At 34.2% G+C, this 19,658-nt stretch overlaps 2 protein-coding genes across 3 annotated transcripts; one reads left to right on the top strand and one right to left on the bottom strand.

Annotated features, from left to right (window-relative positions):
- Nucleotides 1–13,264: 13,264 nt before the first annotated feature.
- Nucleotides 13,265–14,782, top strand: LOC108223201 (GDP-mannose 4,6 dehydratase 1). Its single transcript, XM_017397330.2, has one exon. The coding sequence runs from the start codon at nt 13,387–13,389 to the stop codon at nt 14,485–14,487; it is 1,101 nt and encodes a 366-aa protein (XP_017252819.1). The 5' UTR covers nt 13,265–13,386; the 3' UTR covers nt 14,488–14,782.
- A 249-nt stretch (nt 14,783–15,031) lies between these two features.
- Nucleotides 15,032–19,249, bottom strand: LOC108223202 (uncharacterized). Of its 2 annotated transcripts, none has more exons than XM_017397332.2 (6): nt 18,972–19,249; nt 18,782–18,865; nt 18,606–18,690; nt 16,526–16,614; nt 15,566–15,677; nt 15,032–15,420 (listed from the first exon to the last, which is right to left on the bottom strand). In XM_017397332.2, exons 1-6 carry the CDS (start codon nt 18,999–19,001, stop codon nt 15,188–15,190), a joined length of 633 nt encoding a protein of 210 aa, XP_017252821.1. In that variant the 5' UTR covers nt 19,002–19,249; the 3' UTR covers nt 15,032–15,187. The 2 variants fall into 2 exon arrangements, with proteins under 2 accessions (XP_017252821.1, XP_017252820.1); XM_017397331.2 differs by having other exon boundaries at nt 18,770–18,865; nt 18,972–19,218.
- Between the last annotated feature and the right edge of the window lie 409 nt (nt 19,250–19,658).

The following is a 19,658-nucleotide window of genomic DNA, read 5'->3' as shown; positions in this document are numbered from 1 at the left end:
ACAAAAACTAGGGGACGCTTTGAGTCATTGGATCTGTCGTCAAGGGAGTTCAAGACTCCTAAGCCATCAATTGATGAACCACCAGAGTTAGAACTAAAGGCTCTTCCTTCTCATTTGAAATATGCTTATCTGGGACCTTCTTCCACTTTGCCTGTTATTATCTCTGCTGAATTATCTATTGCCCAAGAAGAGAAATTGGTAGAGCTTCTGAAGAATCACAAGAAAGCTATTGGGTGGAGTATTGCAGATATCAAAGGTATTAGCCCTTCTATTTGCATGCATAAAATCTTGTTAGAAGATGGTGCCAAAGGGTCAATTGAAGGTCAGCGTAGATTGAATCCTATTATGAAGGAAGTGGTGAAGAAAGAGGTAATTAAGTGGCTAGATGCTGGAATTATTTATCCGATCTCGGATAGTGCATGGGTGAGCCCAGTTCAGTGTGTGCCTAAGAAGGGTGGAATCACGGTGATAAAAAATGAAAATAACGAGTTGATCCCTACGAGAACAGTCACCGGTTGGAGAATTTGCATTGATTATCGGAAGCTGAACAAAGCCACTAGAAAAGACCACTTTCCATTGCCCTTTGTTGATCAGATGTTAGATAGACTGGCTGGACGAGAGTATTATTGTTTTCTTGATGGGTACTCTGGCTATAATCAGATAACAGTTGCTCCCGAAGATCAACACAAGACTACTTTCACTTGTCCTTATGGTACTTTTGCCTTCAGAAGGGTGTCATTCGGGCTATGTAATGCCCCTCCGACTTTTCAAAGATGTATGATGGCTATCTTCTCAGACATGGTTGGTGACTTTTTAGAGGTATTCATGGATGATTTCTCAGTATTTGGGGATTCTTTTGATAATTGTCTTTCTAACTTGGGGAAGGTTTTAGAGCGATGTGAATACACCAATCTTGTACTCAATTGGGAAAAATGTCACTTTATGGTGAAGGAAGGAATTGTGTTGGGACATAAAGTTTCAAGGAAGGGAATTGAAGTTGATAAGGCGAAAATTGAAGTGATTGAGAAGTTACCTCCTCCTTCCTCTGTGAAGAGCATTCGAAGTTTTCTCGGGCATGCAGGTTTCTACAGACGGTTTATTCAAGACTTCTCCAAAATTTCTAAGCCTCTTTGCAAGTTATTGGAGAATGATACTCCCTTTCAGTTTGACGAGGCATGCATAAAGGCTTTTGAGGAGTTAAAGCGAAGGTTGATTTCTGCACCTATTATCATTGCACCAGATTGGAGCTTGCCATTTGAATTAATGTGTGATGCTAGTGATTATGCCGTGGGAGCAGTCATGGGTCAAAGAAAGAACAAGGTATTTCATCCTATCTATTATGCAAGTCGTACTTTGACAGGAGCTCAATTGAATTACACGGTGACTGAAAAGGAGCTTCTTGCGGTGGTATTTGCCTTTGACAAATTTCGTTCTTATCTAGTGGGCACAAAAGTGATTGTCTTCACTGACCATTCAGCAATTAAGTATTTAATTGCAAAGAAGGATGCAAAGCCTCGGTTAATTCGTTGGGTGCTTCTACTTCAAGAGTTTGATATCGAGATACAAGATAGAAAAGGTGTAGAAAATCAAGTGGCTGACCATTTATCGAGAATGGAGTACATTGATGAATCTTCCTCGATGATTCCTATCAAAGAGACATTTCCGGATGAGCAAATGTTTAAGGTACAACTCTCTGATTTTACACCATGGTATGCTGATTTTGCTAATTATCTAGCTACCGGATTGATGCCACCAAATCTATCTAGCCAACAAAGGAAGAAATTCTTACATGATATGAAATCTTATTTTTGGGATGAGCCTTATTTGTTCAAACAAGGTGCTGATCAGATGATAAGAAGATGTGTTCCTGACTATGAGGTAGAAGATATTCTTTTCCACTGTCATTCATCTCCTTCTGGTGGACATTTTGGTGGACAACGCACAGCTGCAAAGGTATTGCAATCTGGTTTCTTTTGGCCTTCTTTATTTAAGGATGCGCATGCCTATGTTGTCAGATGTGATCGTTGTCAAAGGGTTGGAAATATATCAAGAAGGAATGAGATGCCTTTGACAAATATTCTTGAGGTAGAGTTGTTTGATGTATGGGGAATTGATTTCATGGGTCCGTTTCCTCCTTCTTACAAAAATGAATACATCTTAGTGGCTGTTGATTATGTCTCTAAATGGGTGGAAGCTGCTGCCTATCCCACTAATGATGCCAAAGTTGTTGTCAAGTTCTTGGACAAACACATCTTCACTCGCTTTGGAACTCCCCGAGCAATCATCAGTGATGAAGGTACACACTTTGTGAATAAATTGTTGTTCAATACGTTGGCTAAGTATAATGTGAGACACAAAGTGGCCACAGCCTATCATCCTCAAACTAATGGGCAAGCTGAGTTGTCCAATAGAGAAATCAAGGGTATTCTTCAGAAGGTTGTGAATCCTAACCGTAAGGACTGGTCTACAAGATTGGATGAGGCTCTTTGGGCATATCGTACTGCTTATAAAACTCCGTTGGGTATGTCTCCGTACCGCTTAGTTTTTGGGAAGGCATGTCATTTACCGGTTGAGCTTGAACACAAAGCTTATTGGGCTCTGAAAAATTTAAATTTTGACATGCAACTGGCCGGTGAAAAGAGAATGTTACAGCTTGATGAGTTAGATGAACTCAGATTCTTCTCTTATGAGAATGCTAAGCTCTACAAGGAGAAGACAAAGAAATGGCATGATAAGGGCATTCAATCTCGAGTGTTTGAAGTGGGGCAACAAGTCTTATTATTTAACTCGAGACTTAAATTATTTCCCGGTAAGTTAAAATCTAGGTGGTCTGGACCCTTCACAATCTTGAAAGTGTATCCTTATGGAGCTGTGGAATTGCGCGATAATCAAGGGGGTGAATTTAAAGTAAACGGCCAAAGGTTAAAGCATTACTGGGGAGATCAAGTTGCTCGTGAGAAGACATCCGTTGATTTGGTGGAGCCTTGAAAAGAAGGTACGTCTAGCCAAAGACGTTAAAGAAAAGCGCTTCTTGGGAGGCAACCCATGATTTTGTATGGTTAGTAATTTTTATATATATAATATTTTTAGTGTTTTTTTTAGATAGATATATATTAATATTTTTTTTAATCCCATATGATGCCTTGATGAAATTTTATGAAGTGTTTCAGGTATTTTTGGAGCTGCAGTAATAATTTATTTAAGACATTTCATGTCTTAGTTAAATTTAGAGTTCATGGCTTTGAAAGTTTCAGGAGTACAAGAATATCCGAGAAAAAAAAAAAAGTTACTGTGCCTACTGATTTTATATTTTCGAGGGGCTGATCAGTAGATTTAGAACGGGCAGCATTCATCTCTGCTGGGCGTGCACCGCAGTCTGTCCGTTTTTGCGAGCTGCTTTGCTGGGCGTGCTAATTATTGCCGGGAGTGCGGAAGCTACTGCATACACACATTTTTTTTGGAGGCGCTTTCGTGACTGCCATATGGGCCTGAGCCCAACACTCATTAGCCTATCCTGTTATCCACAAAGCCTGGCCCAGCTCAGTAATCTTTCACAGCCTCTCAATCAACGCACACGTTACTACTTACTTTCCTTGTTGCTTCTAGAATTGATCCAGCAGGTGCCAGCCCAATTCTACTGAGCAAGCCCAACCCAGCGGGTGGTGGTTTAGTCCAACTCACAACTCACTAAAAAAGAGAAATGCAAGTGCTGAGGATTGAACCATGGACCTCTACATTCCAACTTTTATGAAGCACCACATCACCACTAAACCAGAGCTGCATTACTTGACATATTTTCAAGCCACTTTTAGTTGAACAAAGAAAAATAGCTGGCTGACTACTTCACAAAATCAAGCGGCTAATCAGGGGAGTTTTCTTCTCGAATTATTTTTGTTATAATTTTATTATTAAGTATTGATATTATTATAGTGTAATATATTTTTAATTCATTGAGGACAATGAACCACTTAAGTGTGGGGAGGGGTTTTCAATATTAAAAAAAAAAATATTATTATTATTTTTTTTAGTATAGTTTTATAAAAAAATTGTTTTGCCTTGTCTCATGTTAGTTGCATTAATTGTAGAGCATATAGATGCATTTTTATTTTTATTTTGTAGATCATTTTTTTTATTTTTAATTTTAATTTTTTTTAGGTGCATTTTCATAATTTCATGAATGTTTGTTATATCATGTTGACATCCGATGATGATTTATTGTGCATAATGTCTTGGTTAGTAATCTTGATTATATGTGATGCTGTGCTTGCTTAGAAGTTGTTTGTGCGGATTTAATTACACTATATAATGCTCTAGAGACAAGATTTTAGACCAGCTTATTTCTTGAGTTTTAGCTATGAGCCGGACGTAGAATTTTGATTATTCCCTTCTGAGCTTAGAGTCTATAATTCTTAAGTAAGGGGGAGCTTTGGGATATACATGCCTTTCTTAAAAAAAAAAAATTGAAAAAAAAATAGAAAGAAAAGAAAAAAAAATTGAAAAAAAAAATTATAGTAGCAATAAAAGTTCACGAAAAAAAAATGGTAGTATAATTGACTAGGTTGAGCTCATTAATACTCGAGTAATTAAGTCTGAGGGGACTTTGTGCCTAGTAACCTAAAGCCTTTTATGGTTTGGGATTGCTGACCTAACACTCGTTAAATGGGTATTAGTGCATAAATCTTTAGGGATCTCAACCATTGCACGGTCAAATAAGCCACCTAAATTGCGTATGTGAACAATTTGGTTGGTGAAGTCTTATGGTGGTCGTAACTCATTTACCCTGAGAAGCGTCCTGACCTTAGACCGAGCACATACACACCAAATAGTAGGTAGTGAAAAAAATATATAGGAGGGGCATGAAGGTTCCTTGGTGACCTTAAGCGAGAGTTGACTCTAATGTAACGGAGTGTTTAAGCATTATTCTGATTAACGACTTATGGTTAAGACTCTGTTGAAGTTTGTTGGTCTCTATTTTGTTTCACTAGAGAGCATGTTGAACACACACGATGCACTCCGCACTTGCAATGAAAGAGTGGCATAACTAATTTGTGAGATAGATGAATACCTTGACTGTTGCATTTTCTGAGGATTATATGTTAACAAGGTTGATACTTACATGATTGAAATTGTGATTTAATTCATTTAGTTTGCATTCATGTATGTTGCATATGTGGGACTTGGCAAGAAAAAAAATGGATTTTGTGGGTATATTCACTATAAACCCTCACGAGACCTTACTCGTCCACTAGAGCTGTCTAGGGGTTTAAAGGGCTTATTGCATATGCCAAATGCAATCGTGATCACCTACGGAAGTGGTACTAGTTATTTTAGGCATAGTTTTTTTTTGTTTTTTCTTTGCCCGAGGACGTGCAAAATGCTAAGTGTGGGGATGTGATAAGCGTGCATTTTATCTTAATATTGTCCCTGTATTTTAGTTATTTTGTATTTAATTGGATTTTTATTTAATAAATATTAATGTTTTATTGTAGGATGCAAGGAATTCTAATCAAATATGGATTGGAGTTTAAATGGCAAGAATTCGTGATTAATTCGAATAAAATTCGGATTTTGAAGCTAGCTGCGCAGCATTCACTGTTTGGGCCATATCTGGAGTTCTAGAAGTCCAAATCAAGCGATTCAAGAGCCCACGCGAAGCTTAGAACAAGGCCTTTAATTCAGAGGTGGACTTGCATTTTTATCCCTGTCTAATCAGCCCAGAATCAGAGTCAAAAAGTCAACTGCGAATTTCCACTTTTGGAATTCTATTCTGATTCTGAAATCTCCTTGTATTTTCATTAATTCATTAAAAATACTTTTAATGGAGATATTACGGTTTGGTATTCAGACCTAATTAGAGAGAGACATCGTACGAGATAGAGAGTGGAGGCTCGAGCAAGAAGAGGAAGCAGAAGCGAGACGGAAGAGATTTCAGCCATTGAAGACATTCAGTGGATTTGTTCCTTCATCTTTTTGTTTAGATTTCTCTCCTTAACTCTTATTATTATGAACATGTTCTCTTCATCTTTGATTGATTTTGAGATTTTGAGTATGAACTAATTGTATAAAGTTGGGATTTTTATGGAACCCTAGCATGAGGATTTTGGTGTTTTGTTAAGAATATTGTATGCAATTTCGTGATTTACTCATTCAAGTGTTTTTCATGTTAATACTTGCTATTGTCTGATCAACTCTAGTGGGTTATCGAGTTAATCATAATACTGAGAGGGTTATGATTAATTGACACAAAACTTGAATGGTGCATGATTATATCTTTGATTATAATTTAGTTACGGTATAGACATATATTGTGACCATGCATAGCTTTGTGAATTGATGCTTAATTGGATTCCGAATATTAAATTGGCATAGACATATGTTAGTTTATTTGTAGGAATTATACCATAGTGATTTCGAGAGAAGCCTATGACCATTGAATTCTAGCTAGTAAATTGTGATTTGCCGCAATATTTCGCGACTCTTTTACCGATATTCTTGTGTTAGGGGGAAGTAATTATCCTGACTTATCTTCTCATATTTGAAACTCGTTAAGCTCTTTAGTATAATTTTAGTTTGTTAATTTAGTTTTAATATAAAACCCATCAACAATTTATTGTGTTCGATAACTAGACTGTTAGATATTATTTGTGATTGATACGTTTAAATAGTCCTTGAGGAACGATATCTGGTATTTATTACTATATTACTTGTTTGCGATTGTGTACACTTGCACATTAGTATTTTACGCAACAATGTCCACAAAATATTTTAGAATAAATTTGACATGAAGTATTCTAATTTAGGGATTAAAACAAACGAGTGATCAAAACACATAAACTGTGGATTTAACGAATAGCAAGTTTAGCACAACTTGAAAGCTTTACAATACTTTGAACACTTTGAAATGAAGAAAGTGAGGGCGTATTTATAGGCAAGCACTTTGAACTAGTATGACATTACTAGCTATGACATTCTAGCCAGGTATGACATTCCAAAGCTTAGGTATGACTTATACAAGGAAGGGTATGACATTATAAGACAAAGCCATGCTGAAACAAGGAAATGAATGACATTCTTTGATAATGTCATGCTGAGAGTGGAAGGTATGACTTTATTGAGCTTGGCCTTCAAGTAAGACATGGCATGACATTCTATGGCAAAGTCATATGGAACCACACTGTATGACTTAAAAAGCCATGGCTACCAAAGTCTGTATGACATTAAGAAAAGCCATAGAGTGACACACGGTAGGACATTCTTTAAGAATGTCATGCCCACTAAATATTCGGCAGTACGCACGATGCTTCAGTAATACGAGTTATAAACTTTCGTCTTTTAGCCAGCTCCTTAGAAATGCTTTTAATCCCGCACAACGTATAATCTTTAATTAATAAATATTTAATTTAATCCAGAAATTATATAAATAAATTTCTAATATTATTAGACATTTATAAATATAATTTTCTAATTAATTAAAATAATTATTAATATAAATAAATCCTTACGGTCCAAGCTGCGGTCTCTTGAGGGCCGGGAACCGGACTCCTTTTGCCTTGCAAATAATAAATCAATTCCATCCAGGGTTCCAGCTTTAAGATTATATCACTTTCTATTGTGCTAGTGATAATTCTCTTCCCTCATAGTCAGACAGGACTAAGATTCGATCTCCTGTGGGTCTAGAACCGGATCCCTTTTGCTTTGAAAATTATAAATCAATTCTAACCGGGTTTCCAGCATTAAGAACATATCACACTCCATTGCGTTGGTGATAATTCTTTTTCCCATAGCTAGACAGGTCTGAGCGACGGTCTCCTTGTCCTTCCTTTTAGCCTTCTTTCTTTTGCTTTCTTTTTGTAAATTAATTCTAAATCAATTAACTTATTAATAAACTTAATTATTAAATTAATTCTAATTGAATTAATTTAACAAATAAATAAATTAATAGAGATTAATTATTTAACAAAGAATTAATTAAAAAGTGTATATTCCAGAAAGCAAATGTCTTGAGCCTTCGTCTTGATCATCACTCGGCTTGAACGACCACCTTCCTTTGATGTTAAATATTCAATATATATAGCTGACACACAAATGTACTGTCTGGTTCATTTGTGCTTAACTAAATTGAATATTCTCCATCAATTAAACATTTGAGCTGTGGTCGGGTCTTCGAATCTTCGTCTTCTAGTTCAACTTCATTTCAGTATACATATGAAATCTCTGATGAAATAAATACTTGAATCTTCGTACCTTCTGAACTCCTTGAACTGCTACACGATTTATTTAACACTGAGGCTTGATCATATGAAATGAACTTCTTCCAGTGGCTTGTAGCGGATATCTTGGAATTCTTCTGACATTCTGATTCTTGTATCCACTTTACTTTCTTGATCTGATTCCAGCTAAACTATCTACTATCATAACTTATCAGAGACTAATCCAAGTTGAGTTACAAGTAGAGAGGTTGTTAGACACAAGTTGAGTTATCACTGGTTGTACAAATAGGCTTAGACATGTAACTTGCAATAAGGCCTTTCACAATCCAAATTACTAATACTAATATTAACATGCACAATTTTGCAATCCACAACCTATATTACTAAAAAATTATAAAGTACAATTACATGAAATATGAATTAATAAAATTACCAATTATCACTCATTACTCACGAGTCACTAAAAAACTAAATTATATTTTTATAAATATATTATTACTTACATGATATAAATATTGATAATAATTTCATGTTTTGAATATATTTGGTTAATTCAATTATTTAAATTAAAATATTTTAAAAATACCGGAATATTGATATATATAAAAATCATAAATGAACAAAAATTGAATCAATTTGTTTTAATATTCGGTTAACAAAAAAAAATGCTCACTCCTATGTGTGTGACCTAAAATAGGCCATAAATAGTGAGTGAGAGAGTTCATCTATATACCGTTGATCAGTAAATAATTTAGTGATTTTGAATTACATATTAAAATTATTTAGCTTAATACTCAGCCTTGAGAAATACAAGGATCAGAATTAGATGTATCAAACTTGAGAAATATGGCCAGGTTTTGCTAAAAGTGACCAGAGTTAGGCTCAAAATCAAGTTACGTGTCATGCAAATAATGTAAAAATCAATTAGGAGAATGATCAATGTTTGAATATCGACTGAGTAATTTTGTAACACCAAATCTAATAAATGAATGACAGATAAATAATCGTCATATAAATTTCTTAAAAAAACATGTAATATATAGTTACGTTTTCATTAATAATAGAGCAGTAGATGATCAATTAAAAGTGATGAATATATCTTCTAGTCGAAGAGTGACATATTGTAAATATAGCTTAATTAAATTAGTGCCGGCTATGCATGTTCCCTCGATAAAGTTCAATCAATGGTCATCTATCATATGATTATATCAAATCAATTTGAACTAAAATCAATTTTAACTATCGAATTTTGATTAAACAATCTACTGGACAAATTAATATCAGTGTAAACGTATCGTATACAAATTATGTTGTGTTAGTTCAAGTTGAATAAAAATATTTTCAACATTGTTAGTTGAATTTTAAAATAAATTTATATTTATAAAATTATAAATCAAATATATTATACAAAACTAAATTAGATTCAAAATACATAATTTTAAAATAAATATTTATTATAAACTACGGGCCCGTGCCTCACACGGGCTTTTATGCTAGGTAGTTATATAATACGTTTAACTTAGTTCTTACATTGAAAAATTAGTTTATGTACTTCTCCATCACAATTTTAATCGATATTCAACAAAATATGTTAAAAAAATGTTGAACTCATATTATATATTTGTTGAACGCATAAAGTTTGTAAGTTTGTACCAGAACCCACCGCTATATACATTGGCCCTGTTAGGGGATTAGAGGAATAGAGGTTAGCTATTAGTTGATTGAATTAGATGTTTTGACTAGTTGATTGAAACATATGTTTTGACTAGCGGATTAAATTAGAAGTTTTTCGTAAAACTGTTTGGTAAATAGTTGAATGATTAGCTTTTTAGACACAAACCAAAACCTCTTACTCAAAAAGCTGCTTAAAGTAGTTTTTTCAAAACTAGCTTTTTGGATCCAAACCTCTATTTCAATCCGCTAACTACCAAACACAAATATTAGTTTATTCCAACAGTGATCAAACCTCTAAAATATGTCAAACCTCTAATTTCGTTCAAAACCTATGACTTCGAAACAGGGCCATTGTGTGTTAAATAATACTAGCTTATAACGCGTCATACATGGATAATTTATAGTAATGATAATTTTATTGTCTATATTTTAAATTTAAATGAAATACAAAATGATCACTGAATTTTTAAATATTTTAAATTAATTGATGATAAAAAGGTTTATCAGAACATTTTATATGTTAAGGAAATCCGTAGGATAATGCCGACTAGTCGATAAAACTCGACAAACTTATAAAATTATTAATATTTCAGTTTGAATATCATCGATTTATATATATTATACATTATTATTTTACTAAAATTGAAATATTAATAATTTTTTTGCTCATTCAAGTTTTATCAGCCGTTCGATATTATTATATGACTCTCCTTAATATATAATGTGTTCTAATAAACTTTTTTGTTATCAATTAAGTAAAAACATATAAAATTCGGCTAGTATAATCAATTTTTATGTCAATTTAATTCAAAATATAAATAATAAAATTACATATGTTATAAATCAGCCGTACATGACATCGGGTATTAGCTAGTAAAAGACAATATAGATAACAAAATTTCAAGATTTTTTAAGAAAATAAATTTTCTGTGAAGAATATTTATTAGAAGAATTAACTATTTTCCAAAATCAAGTTATTGTGAAAGTAACGTATTTTTAATTTGATAAATTAAATTTGATAGTATTAAAAGGTGTACAACAATCAATCATGGGTGTGCATATATTAATAAACCCAATCTTATATTCATACATTAATAAAAAAAATCATGGTTGCTAAATGCAAATCAGTTTTGCTTGATGCAATCCAGAGAAATTACTTTACTATCCCTTCTAATTTTACGTGCAACATTAAATGTGTACGGCGGTACAGCATCAACACTAATGAGAATCTGTTTACAGTTTTATCTTTCCTGTTTACAGTTTTATCTTTCCTGCCATATATGTAGCGTTTCCTTATTTTTGTAAGTAAACCAAAATAATGTTTAAATAACATCGATATATATATTATTTCGTTTCAAAAAAAAAGATCAATATATTATTGTAAGATTAATTTTTTTAACATTTTCTAAATACTGTAAATGAGTTCTTTAATATTAGTTGATGTTTAGATTTTTACCACACATTTTTAAATATTTCGACAGGATAGTTAAAATTATAATTGTTTTATTAAAAAACATATAATCAAAATTTTCATTAAAAATATAATACAAATTAATTAAATTTGTCTTGCATTCAAAATATCTAAAATTAAATGTTGAAACTTAAAATGACAAATAAAAAATCTTATTTATATCTTTTTTTTGAAAAAAATCTTATTTATATCTTATTTATACTTGAGTACATATTGTGATTATATTTACTTGCTATGCTCAAATTAGTATATACAACTTTTGACTAGAATATATAATGGTAAAAGACATCAGCACAGTGTAATATTTATTTATATAAAATAATAATTATTCAATATCAAAATTATAACACGTGAAAAGTTTAAATTACAAGTAACTTAGATATCAAAGCATGATTTATATATAATATTTACTATTTTTTTTATTTACCTCGTGTGTCCAAAGTTATCATTTTTTTTTAAACATGTATTTTAAAATATAGACCAATTGCTCCACTAACTTTTACTTAAAATTATTGTTTTTAATAAAATTAGATTTTAAAATTTTATTTGAGAGAAAAAAAATTGGAAAAATATATGAAGCTGTCTTTTTTATTTTTAAAATACATATAAACAATCAATACGAGAGACAAATAAAATATTATTTTTTATAAAATAAAAACAATATATATACTGTGATAAAAAGAGTTCAAGATAAATTGATTCTACTCATTTTCAGAATAACATAATTTTACTAAACACGCTGATATATTAATTATACTGAAAATATGAAATAAGTATTGACAAAAGTAAAAGGGGAATTATCTTGTATATTGTTTTTTCAATCTTATTTTCAAAAATACTACCTTATCCAATCTTATTTTCAAATCACTAAAATATTTTCAAAAATACTACCTTTTTGAAAATATTTTCCAAAAATACGGTGGTTGCATATGCAACCATATATGCAACTACAAATCATGATTTCAAGTTTCAGTTTTCAAATGTCATTTTCGACCTCATATTTGGAATCCATATATATATATATATATATCGACTCCAATGATGAGGTCGAAAATGACATTTGAAAACTGGAACTCGAAATCAGGAATTCAGTTGCATATATAGTTGCATATGGTTGTATTCAGTTGTATTCAGTTGATTCTATTGCAATCTAATGGCCCCGTCAGGGGCACACAATACATCCGTTGCAACTTACAGTTTTCAGTTGCATTTAGTTGCATATGAGGTTGCATTCAGTTGATTCTATTGCAATCTAATGGCCCCGCCAGGGGCACCCATACTTCAGTTGGAACTTACAGTTTTCAGTTGCATTTAGTTGCATATAGTTGCATATGCAACCACAGTATTTATGAAAATATTTTAGAGAAGGTACTATTTTTGAAAATAAGATTGGATAAGGTAGTATTTTTGGAAATAAGATTGAAAACGTAGTTATGAATAAAAAAAGCCCAAAGTAAAATATCTTTCTAATAATTTCTAATTTAAAAATTTGAATTTAAAATTTTAACCAAAGACAATTTAAAGAATATTTAAAATAAGTAAAATATGATAAAATCTTAAAATTTTATAAAATATCTTTATGATAATTATTAATTGTGTGATGTCAATTTAAAATTTGATATATATTAAAGAATTGAATTTAAAAATTATCAAAGACAATTTTAATTATTAAAATCTTTCTTCTAAATAATAACACAGGAAAACACTAAAATGCAAATGCTCCTCGTAATCACCTAAGCGCCTCTAATATACCCCCACTCACATTCAGCATTTAATACGTATTGACTGTACTAAAAGGCTAGGAGAGTAATTTGTGCGAATTGCATTAAGCAAAACTGATTTGCATTTAGCAACACCCAAAAAAATATTAATAAAATAATTGTCAGATCCTGAGATGTGATCCGTAACACCGCGTTTCCCAAAAATTAAAAGCTGGAACTCTGCTTTAAAAACATACTCACTTGCTTCCTCTCCCTTCCCTTCATCTCTCTCTCTCTCTCTCTCTCTCTCTCTCTCTCTCTCTCTCCCACTATGGCATCAGAAGCTATCAGATCCGAATCGTCCAACGGCAGCGGACCCGAGTCGAATCCGAAAGTGGCATTAATCACGGGAATCACGGGCCAAGATGGATCTTACCTAACTGAGTTCCTCCTCAACAAAGGCTACCAAGTCCACGGCCTGATCCGACGCTCATCCAATTTCAATACTCAGCGGATCAACCACATCTACATCGACCCACATAATGCCCACAAGGCCCAGATGAAACTCCATTACGCAGATCTCACTGACGCCTCTTCTCTTCGGCGCTGGCTCGATACGATTTCGCCTGATGAGGTCTACAATCTCGCCGCTCAGTCCCACGTCGCCGTTTCGTTCGAGATTCCTGATTACACTGCTGACGTGGTCGCCACGGGGGCGTTGAGGCTTCTAGAAGCGGTTAGATCTCACATTAGTGCGACGGGGAGGTCCCACGTTAAGTATTATCAGGCCGGGTCGTCTGAGATGTTCGGATCTACTCCGCCTCCGCAGGATGAGACGACGCCGTTTCATCCGAGGTCTCCGTATGCGGCTTCCAAAGTGGCTGCGCATTGGTATACTGTGAATTACAGGGAGGCGTATGGGATTTTTGCGTGTAATGGGATCTTGTTTAATCACGAGAGTCCGAGGAGAGGGGAGAATTTTGTGACGAGGAAGATTACGAGGGCGGTGGGGAGGATTAAGGTTGGGCTGCAGAGTAAGCTGTTTTTGGGGAATTTGCAGGCGTCGAGGGATTGGGGGTTTGCGGGGGATTATGTTGAGGCAATGTGGATGATGTTGCAGCAGGAGAAGCCGGATGATTATGTTGTGGCGACGGAGGAGAGTCACACGGTGGAGGAGTTTTTGGAAGTGGCGTTTGGGTATGTCGGGTTGAAGTGGAAGGATCATGTGGTGATTGATAAGAGGTATTTTAGGCCGACTGAGGTTGATAACTTGAAAGGGGATTCGAGTAAGGCTAGGAAAGTGTTGGAGTGGAAACCGAAAGTTGGGTTTGAGCAGTTGGTTAAGATGATGGTGGATGAAGATGTTGAATTGGCGAAAAGAGAGAAGGTTCTTGTTGATGCTGGTTATATGGATGCTCAACAACAGCCTTGATCTAGGCTGCCGACATACATTTTCTTCTCTTTAATTTGATTCCTAGTTTCCCAAATCTCATCTGTTCAATTATGGATTATTGAGTCTTAGATATCATGTTTATTGTTTCTTTCACTCTGTTGTTTCTGATCTTGATCTACAGGTTGTTTTGTGTTATTATATCATCACTCTTTTAAGTTGAGAAAGTTCATCAATGTTTCTTTGTCATATTACAATATGTTCAATGTGCTTCATTTGTAACAAGGACAAAATTCTATAAAATTTTGGTTATCAACAACTGTTGTTTAGTGCTTGATTGTAGTCGTGGACATATATTCAATTTCCTTCATTTTTTTTGTTTCCAATTGAATTTCTCTTCAACTGCAAATAGTGAAAATCCGTCGGCAGCTTTTCACTTCATAAAAGTCTTCTCAATGCACAGACCAAATTCTCCCTCACAATTGGACCATTCATAGGCCACCTAGAAAGGGACCGCGGGCAAGCCCTTATCTATGCCACCTAGCGATAAAAGTGCAAAAGGCATGTTTTATGTAAAGAGATCAAATTTCAAAACCAACCTTGAATGGTTATACATTAGCTGGAGAACAGATATAACTTGTCAAACAGCTGAAGAAATGCTGATCATCTGTGTAATCTCAACGTGTGTTTTCCAAAGATGTACAGCGAAAAACAAAAGAAAAAAGAAAAAAAATTATACAATCTAGGTTGGCTTCGGCATTGGTTGAGGTTCTGTTCTAACTGTTTCTGCTTTCAATCTAGCTGTGTCAGCTGAAGATGTTGATGGGTCCGAAGAGGCCAACACAAATGGCTTGACAGTTGATTTAAGTGATTCTGGTCCATTTGCAGCAATTCTTTTGCACAAACCATCACAGTTGCTGATAACCTCTGTCAACCTTCCTTTCAGTTCACCAAGCTCCACCTGCAATGAGTGAACTGCATGCAAAACAAATAAAATTGTCTACTCATGAATTGCGAGTCACCATAATTCAAGGGTACCAAATAGTTTGCGACCAAACATTTGATAAAATGTTATATTTCATCATAATCTGATCTTCACAAACAAGACTGATCAGCTGACCTTCTGATAGGTGATTTGAAGAAGTTCTCATGGCTGAGACAGAATAATTAAAACGTTGAAGAAGTTTAACTGCCAATGCATCTGCGACATCTATCTTATTTTCTATTTCTTCCTGAAATAACAATGAACATTTTTAAACCACCCATAAGCAACTTGGAAGAGACATTCAGATGGCAAAAGGAATTATTTTGTCAGGTACAAATTATGGACACAAAACCAAGAATTCTAAGATGGAAAACCATAGCTCCTTACTGCAAAGAGAAAAAAATCAGCAATTCAAATGTACAAGTTTGAACCAGGCAAGAAAAAAGAGAGAATTAAGCCGCTTAGCCGCTTATGATATTTTTTTATTTACAGAATCATATAAACCACCCCTGGAAATCTCCAAGGACAAAACGTCCAGAATGGAAAATACAGGATGTCTGGACTTCGTATTATTATTATTATTTAAATATTCTGTGTGAGCTCTTACAAGTTCTAGTGCAACTACTGGCTACTGCTGCATAAAAATTAAAAGATTAGAAGCCCCGATATCATTAGTCTATGCCGGTTTTGGCCACATTACAAGGTAGCACAGTAGATGACGACGTAAAGGTTCGCACGGTCAAAAAACTGACTAATTCAGGAAGCCGCTGAACGGCTGAACCAACACTGAGGCTTGTGATAGAACAGTAAGCACTACATGTACAGTGCTTTTAATGTTTATTTTCAATAACTCAATATGGCCTTTGATAAAGTGTCCCTACCTGTATGCATCTTGTCAGGGCATTCGGGTCCACTAATAAAATCCTAATTATGACCATGTCTTTTTTGAATGCCAGAAAAAGGAACCAATTCAGATCAATATTTCATCAGATCTAACATTCAGATCTATCCCATGTCCTGAATATAGTAAAGAAATATAGATGTATGGTCTACTCTTTTAAGGTTCATGTGCTTTTAACCATCATTAAAGCAAACCTGTCTTTTACTGATATTCTGAGTCTTCTTTTCCTGCCAATCTCGGTACATTGAAAAGAGTTCCAGTAGCACTTGAGGATCTACTGTACCTATTTTACCACAAGACCATCAAAATCAGTCATAGCAGCAAATATGTGGGTTATAATGCAAGATGCACTCTTTTAGTTTATTTAGAAAAACACAAAAAGAATGAAAACTCATATTCTCACCCAAAACACATAATAATTGCTACACAATATGATTTGCAGCCAACTTGAAAACACTATAGAGCCGGTCTAGACTATCAACCCGCTAGTCTGATATGTGCTATAGGGTACAAAACAAACCAGTCACTGTAAGATAAAACTTCAGTTAACATTAGAGTTCATGTGCACCTTTATAGAGAGAGCTAACCTATGGAACTTCGTCTGGGATCCTACAGAATCGGCAAAACTCATCCTCAGAGTAAGCACCAATAATCTGTAATAGGCTTATCTAATATGACTTAGTTCTGATAAATTACAATCAACTTTTTTTCTTTTTTAAATAATAACGTATAACAAATACCAACTAATATTTTAATTTCAGGCTCCCCGTCAAAAAGTGAAATGGCGGGGGGGGGGGGGGGGGGTTGATAGTCTTTACTATCTCCAAAATTTAGTTCACATGGCTTACAAATGCATTGTGAGTTGTTCCATGCTTTTGCAAAAACCAGGTGAACATGAGATATTCAAGACTTAAAAGAGAGTCCTTAGGAACTGCGTACATGTCCAAATAGTTTGCTTCTGCAACACTTACGCCACCTGAAGCAGATATACAAACTTTTACTTGATGTCTCATAATCTATTATATTTATAGTGTTGGAAACTCATTCACATAATCATAGCAGCCATAACTCCAAGCTTATCACCCAAAAACCTATCTAGGCCAACTATAGAGACTAAATATTTGTGTTGAAATCCTAAGTATAGTAAACAAACAGATTCAGAATCAGAATGTAACTATAACCTCTAGATTATAATATATATGTATATATAAGTATCTGCAGGTGATAAAGGTAAAAAATCTGATTGTACTTGACCTTCCAAGAAATTAGCTAGTTTATCAATCAAGCCATATCAAAGTAAACAAATAGCTGTACAAAAATAAATGGTATAGTAATTAAAGGAAAACCGGAGGTGAGTGGCTTTCATTTTGTAAAGATAAGTTTATTTCCCTAAATAGCAAATAAGATCAGTTGTCCAGTTTCAGGCAAAGCCACTTCAGTAGAGGCCTCTTCTATTTTGTGCCAAGCATTTTAGCTTCCCACCTCCCATTATGACTTCCATTCCTGTTCACTGATAAAAGGAAACTTTACTTTACTTGTGAATAAGCCTTAATTCCACAAATGATAGCTTCTCCTGTCTCCTTGAAATTTTTTGCTTCATTATTCCTGAATTGGGATAGTATTTCTTTTTAATTGTGCTTAGCTGCCAATTCATGGTAGTTATATAATGAGTGGCCATTAACCTCCTGACAGGCCATATATGAATGACCAAGAGTAAACTTCAAGTTGGACCTTAACTCAGATATCTGAAGCAGAACTGTAGAAGGAACTAAACCAAATTGTGCTTCAAAAGCAGGCACCTTATTTATGCTTATTAAAGTAGTGATGACATGATCTAGAGCAAGGGGCAAAGAAGCCCGTTGAAACATATAAATACAGGATAGAACAAGAAGTAATGACCCTGGTGACAATAAATATTGATTGACATAGTGCTCGGGCAACCTTAACAGAGCCAATACTCAATTGTTTGTCAATTAAATAAATATCCTGAATATGGAAACCAGATTATTCTTTGCCCCTCTCTAGATAAGTCATATTGTCAGACAAGAATTCAGCCATGTAAAATGAAAACATGATACAATGAACTTGAAAAGATATGAAAATGCCATTTATATCATGATGCAAACCACTGATCAACTTAACTAAGCATCTAAATTTCCACCGTCAAACCTATCTCATTTCACTAATAAACGCCATCATAAATCAAACTTTTGTATCTCGCAAACGCAAACACAATAATCAACAAAAATATAGAAAAGGAAGGAGAAAGATTACTGGAATTCGAAGACAGCAAGGGCTTCCTAACCAAAATGTCAGTCAAACTCCTCTCCGCTGGAAGAGATTCCAATATCGGATTCGCCTGCAAATTACATATAACCATAATTATAGAAAAAACAAAAAAAAACTCAACACTCAACAAACTTATAATTAAAACTTACATACAAACTCACAATTTGGAGGGAACGAAGCCTCTCTAAAACAGGATCAATGCTTTCTGATCTCTCAGAAACGACAGTTATCTCGTCGCCAGACCTCTGTAAATGCGCATTGATATCGATAAATAGTGATTTGAGAAGTGAGTTAGTACAAGTAAAGAAAAGGGCTTTCTTGAATTGTAATTGCGGAGGTTGGGGGATTTACCTGAAGTAAGCTTGATTCCGAGGCCCCCATGAACCCCGAAAGTTATAAATTTTCAGTATGCACGTCTCGAGGAAGTGGCCAATTTTGAGTCCAGAGGACTTCAATTTCGATTTGACTTGTAGTTGCCGAGAACTTGGCCACAGATTATCTCCGGAGCTTGGAACAAAAATTGTTGCAGGGGTAGAGGCACCTCTAATTTCATTCAGATGCGCGATGAAATACAATTTGATAATTTCAAAATTTTTCTTTTTCTAATAAATATTTAAATATTGAATTATGATATTAGACCTAAGTTCTGTGGAGACTCTAAATTATTGGAGACTTGGAGTCCTACATCTTGACCCTTCATTTATTTATAATCTAATGGCTGATATACTTTCATTTGTAATTAAAATATTACTTTTTCATTGTTTTGTTTCTTCCGTAAAGTATATGCAGTTACAAGAGTAGCAACAGTTTCTTCATTAATCCAGTTTCCTCATTAATCTCTTATCTCCCGCATGTATCTCTGATTATTGTCTCGGAATGGTAGTCTGAGAAGAACATTCTGGTTGTTCTGCAAATATGCGAGATTTAGTCATTTACTAGACTTCTCCCCATTGTTTTGCAGTTCATCTGTCTCAGAAATTTGAAATTGGTCAAGAGAAGAAAACATAGAAGACCAGAGAACATAAAAGAACAGTTGCT

This window comes from Daucus carota, chromosome 5 (assembly GCF_001625215.2).
Source record: "Daucus carota subsp. sativus chromosome 5, DH1 v3.0, whole genome shotgun sequence".
Taxonomy (NCBI): Eukaryota; Viridiplantae; Streptophyta; class Magnoliopsida; order Apiales; family Apiaceae; genus Daucus; species Daucus carota.
The sequence above is the reverse complement of the archived record's forward strand: the minus strand, read 5'-3'. Positions and strand labels throughout refer to the sequence as shown.